This window comes from Lactuca virosa, chromosome 2, assembly GCF_052849685.1.
Source record: "Lactuca virosa cultivar CGN04683 chromosome 2, Lactuca_virosa_CGN04683_v6, whole genome shotgun sequence".
NCBI classification, from domain to species: Eukaryota; Viridiplantae; Streptophyta; class Magnoliopsida; order Asterales; family Asteraceae; genus Lactuca; species Lactuca virosa.
Genome location: NC_136427.1, coordinates 288,132,871 through 288,138,006, shown reverse-complemented (window position 1 = coordinate 288,138,006; position 5,136 = coordinate 288,132,871). Strand labels below are relative to the sequence as shown.

General features: G+C 33.8%; 1 protein-coding gene across 1 annotated transcript; it reads left to right on the top strand.

Annotated features, from left to right (window-relative positions):
• The first annotated feature begins 3,271 nt into the window (after nucleotides 1-3,271).
• Nucleotides 3,272-4,030, top strand: LOC145161345 (small ribosomal subunit protein bTHXc-like). Its single transcript, XM_079080852.1, has 3 exons — nucleotides 3,272-3,493; nucleotides 3,590-3,654; nucleotides 3,746-4,030. The coding sequence occupies exons 1-3, from the start codon at nucleotides 3,343-3,345 to the stop codon at nucleotides 3,878-3,880; spliced, it is 351 nt and encodes a 116-aa protein (XP_078936978.1). The 5' UTR covers nucleotides 3,272-3,342; the 3' UTR covers nucleotides 3,881-4,030.
• The last annotated feature ends 1,106 nt before the right edge of the window (nucleotides 4,031-5,136 follow it).

Genomic DNA, 5,136 nt, shown 5'->3' with positions numbered 1-5,136 from the left:
TTTTCTAAAGATTCTTGGTGTCATTTCAACAAACACATCATTTTTTATATCTTTTGGCCTTATGGATCAAGAAAAAGAATAAAATTATGTTTGGGTTGTAAATTGTGTTAAGTCCATGTTGGAAAAATATGGTAACCCATGTGTCATCGTCATAAAGAGTTAGTCTTGATGAATACATAGGCAAAAGTATTTGTATCTGCCATCTGATTACTCTATAGAGACACATATATCAAAATATAGTAAAGCACTGCATACAACATATACAATCAAATGCAGTGTGGAAATCCTTTAAGAAAACGTGGGATAATTTAGTTAACTTGTTAATGTGGATATCATATTAGAATAATTATGCAAACCTTGAATAACAACGAAAAATTATTCAGGTATTATATAATTTCAAATAGTAATATGTATAATATTATATTATTTGATGTTTAATCGTTTATACTTGTTTCAATTTTCAAGTGTTCTCGATTATCTCAATCGAGACAAAGTTTTGAGTCTAGTTGGATAAAAACAAGAAAATGTTTTGTATTCATTTGGATTAACCGAATTTTACACTCTCACAACCACATCAATGGTTGAGAGTCAACACACTAAATTAAAACAAAAAAAAAAAATACTCGGATTCACAACATGCCAACTTAGATGGAGTTTTTAACCATACTGAACACATGGTGAATCTCAACAAACAACAATATAAGAAATTTTTGAAAAATACAATCAATTTAAAGCATCAACAAAGGATACCACATTTTAAAGAATTATGAGATTTTGTTTCACAACATGATTTAGAAAAAATAAGACAAGAACTGAATCGGCCTAATACACAAGAAATAACAAAGGGATTATGGTTGCCAACCGCGTCGTAGTTATGAGTTACCTTATGCGCATGAAATTGTAGTTTATTCTAAAGTAGACCAATCGATACTACTAGAGTCTATAGACAACTATTGGAGGAATCTTGATTTAAACAATGTTTTGCTAACAACAATATAATCTTGATTTAAACAATGTTTTGCTAACGACAATATATGATATACTCGATTGTGAAAAAGGTGTGGAAATGTGTAAACCAATATGAATCGATTCATAACTCATATTTCAATCTGGGACAATCGGTATAGAGTTCAAATCTAGTGGATGAAATTTCAAATGAACTTCATCCTCAAAATTGCAGATTCTGAAAATAATTGTTGATCTCGGTTATAATGAAGATGAATGTCATAAAATTCGATATGAATTATAAATGTATTATTAGTACACATTGGAGAATACATAATACTTTATAAAAACTATTTCAACAACATAAGTCATTCATTGAATTAATTTTGATGGACCTGAATCTTGGCTTATTATGTCGGATAGATTTTGTTGGACATGAATCTTGGCTTATTACGTCGGATACCGTTTTTCTCATTGCAAACACATACAGTGTCATAGTTAATATGGTTTTTCTTATCTAAGCAGACAAGCTTCTACGACGTGCTTCCCACTAAAGTTTGGTTTGAAACATCCTAAATCATGTAGCTATTACTATAATTCATGTTCACGGTGGTCATTATGTGAATTATGATTTAAAAAGAGTATCCAGAGCATATTGTTTTGCCATTTTGATGTAACTACAGATCCCTTCTTTCTTTCATCTCCGACCAACAACCTCCCTCCCTCTGCACGTCCTTCGTCTTCCCCGTCAAGCTCAGAAATTAAACCACTGTTCACCACCCAGAAAACTCACTATATTTCCTCTCTATAACCCTAACAACCACTAACCACATCGACCAAAGGGGTTTCTTGAAGCTTGTCGTAGGAAGATGTTGTCGCTGGAAGAAGATGACATCGCCGATTTGAAGAGGAAAACACCGATGATATGAAGGGGACGCTGCCATCGATGATTTGAAGGGGATGCCATTGCTGATGGTTTGAAGGGAACTTAGTCTGTCTCTCTTGCGCCTTTTCCCCATATCGCATCTGCACACACATGTGTGTATGTGTTTTTTTAGTAGTTATCTATTCTGATTAATCGACGTTAGGATTGGAAGTGGAAGAAGTGGGTGGGTTGGGGAAAGTGAAGGGGAGGGTGGTGTAGTGGCTTTATTTTTTTAACTGAAAAGAATAATAACAATATCAAATTAAATAAAAAATAAAAACAAAAGGGTATTATGATCATCTTTGTTGTAGTACGGACTAAGTTTGCAATAAAATTGTCTTTTAGGGATGAAGCGTGCAAGTTTTAACCAAATAAGGGACGATCCGAGTTAATTTTTGAAAACAGAGACTAAACGTACATTTTGACATATACATGAGGGATGATTAATATAATTTACCCTTATGGTTTCTTTGGTTTCTCTGGTTTTGTGTCTTTTGGCTTTTGAAATTTTTTGAATCCAAATCGAAAACTAAACTATCCCAAATTCGAGACTACTCGGAAGAAACCAAAAACCAAATTACAATTCAGATTGGTTTGCTTTAAAAATCAAGGAAACCAAATTTTAAGATTAAGATTAAAATCTATAAGTTCCAAACATAAAATTTACGTTTCAATTTTCCATATTTGTTCGAGTATAAAAAATCAAAATACATATCCCATAAACAATGAAATATATAAAATCAAAATATATACTACATTATACATTATAAGAAAAAATGATCAAATTTGATATTTCAACTCACTATAATGCAATTAGTATTCTTTAGCTCAAATTTATTATCAAAGTATTGAAATAAAATTAATTTATAAATATGTAAACTAAATTCGATAATTTGGTTTGATTTTGTCCAAATATCATAAGACCATAACTTAAAGAGAAATTAAATATCATCCTACTTTTTGTTCCTATTTTTCTTCGTACCTATTTAAGATGATGACAAGTGTACAAATTCAAAAATCTCAATCAAATTTAAATTAAATTTAATGACACTTGTCACCATCTCTAAAATAGGTAAGAGGATATTAGGAAGAAAAAGTACAAGGCTATTTAATTTCTCTAACTTAAATCCTAAAGTAAATTTATAATTCAGTTTGGTCCAAAACCAAACCAAAAATGAAATTAAAATTGGTTTTGGTTCGGTTAGTTTTTTTATTTTTTAAGGTTCCAAATTTGAGGGTGACAATAAATTATTTAAGAAAGGTACAATAAATAAATATAAATAATAATAATAATTAAAAAAAAAAAAAAAAAAAAAAAAAAAAAAAAGACATTGGCCAGGCGACTGAAACTCTTACGGCGTCGTATTCCCATGTAACACGGTATACCGGGGATCAAAGTGATTTAAGTGGTGAATATAGCAACTCTTATCTTCAGTAGTCAATCCGACGGAGAAAGCTCACTGGTTCCGCCGATGGCGTTAATGGCGGTCGCCGTTACATCTATTCCAATGGCTTCTAGTTCTCTCTTTTTCTCTCGTTCTCCATCGATAACAACCATACCCCTTTCTCCATCTTCGTCAATGTTTCTCTCTTCATCTGAAACCACCTCAATTTCGCCACTGAGTACGTAAACCCTAGATTTGTATGTTGTTTTGATTTCTGCAATTTTAGCCTCAACTGCATCTGTTTACCTAACAATACCGTCGTTTTGAGCTTCAGTTTATTGCGGAAGAGGGGACAAGAAGACTGCCAAAGGAAAGCGATTCAATCACTCCTTCGGGAATGTGAGTTTCAGTTTCAGGATAACACTTTTTGATGCGTCGCGTGTATAAAAACCTCGTAATTATTTACGGTGTATGAATAATGAATTGACAGGCGAGACCAAGGAACAAGAAGAAAGGGAGAGGACCACCGAGAGTGCCTGTTCCACCAGCTCCACCAAGGAAGGATCGATTTGACGACGGTGAAGTTGTCAAAATTGAGATCGATGAGTCCCTCTTCTCCAGCTAAACATTTGTTTGTATGAATTTCTCTGTTATCTATAGTGTAATATATGTTTTAAACCTACTCAAATTTGCTTCTTAGTTCTTACCATTTAACCTTATGTAATCTGAAGGCTTTTACATAAGTTAGCTTATTACAAGCATATCAATTCAGTGACTTGTTTAAGAGTTGATTACTATTGGAAAATGTGGGCTGTATCATGTATATGCCTACTTGGGAACCAAAAACAAAACTGGTTTAAGCTCTTTTTGGAAGAGAACTTAGATTTGATATATAATACTTCCAAAATGGAGTTCCTTTGAATAAGATATTGATCCTTAAGTGTGTTATTTTGAAATGAAGATTGAGAAGTCTCATTACTTTGTCCCACATCAACTGATCAGACAATCCCCAAGTTAAGACTGGGTTCGGTATCTAAGGGGTTGTTTGATTTCCCTCTGACTGGTCCAGTCAGAGCTTTTATCTGACCCGGTCCGAGTCGGCCCGTTTGATAAAAAAATATTTGCTCTTACTCGGTCGTTGGATGGCTGATCGATGGCTTACCGAGTCCGTGAAAAAATAATGGCTAACCGAGACAGAACCCTTCTTTCCCTCTATTGCCCTTCTCACTTGCGAACACTTTCTTCCTTCAACCTCACACCCCGTTCCTTCTGGTTCTGGCCTTCCACATCGCTCCTCTTTCAACAATTGTTTATTCCGGTTTGACCTAATTTACAGGTTTGCGATTCTCATCTCTGCAAAATCGATTTTTTAAGTTGTGTTGAAATCGATTTTTAAGCTGTGTTGAAATCGATTTTTTATGATTCAATGGCCAGTTCTTACGATCAATCCCGTAAAACTCTGCTCCAGAGATGATATCTTGGATTGAGAAATTACCAGTTCGTAAAACAGAAAGAAGGATTGAGAAAAGATCAGGGTCTCTGTCGGGATTTGATCGTAAGAACTGAAGAGATTGGAGAAGAGAGGGCCTGATTGTGAAAAAGGAGGCATATTTCTGAAGAATTGAGAAAAAAAGATGTGATTCTTCTTGAAGAATTGAAATGGGGTTTGGTGATGATGCTGATGAAATATGATTGTTGGGGACGGGTTTGGTTTTGTAGAGGTGTTTTGGGGGATGAAGGAGCTCTAGAAGAGGTACTTTATGTTTGATATATGTTTTAAATTGTTGATATACCATGAATCTTCTGATTATGATTTCTATTTTCACTTTAATGACACATTACATGCATTTATGCTTACAGATTCATTCTGCTGTAGCCCTT

Coding starts and splice junctions, on each gene's coding strand:
- LOC145161345 (XM_079080852.1), top strand. CDS start 3,343: ATGGCGTTAATGGCGGTCGCCGTTACATCTATTCCAATGGCTTCTAGT. Junction 3,494..3,589: donor CACCTCAATTTCGCCACTGA/GTACGTAAACCC, acceptor TTTGAGCTTCAG/TTTATTGCGGAAGAGGGGAC. Junction 3,655..3,745: donor TCAATCACTCCTTCGGGAAT/GTGAGTTTCAGT, acceptor ATGAATTGACAG/GCGAGACCAAGGAACAAGAA.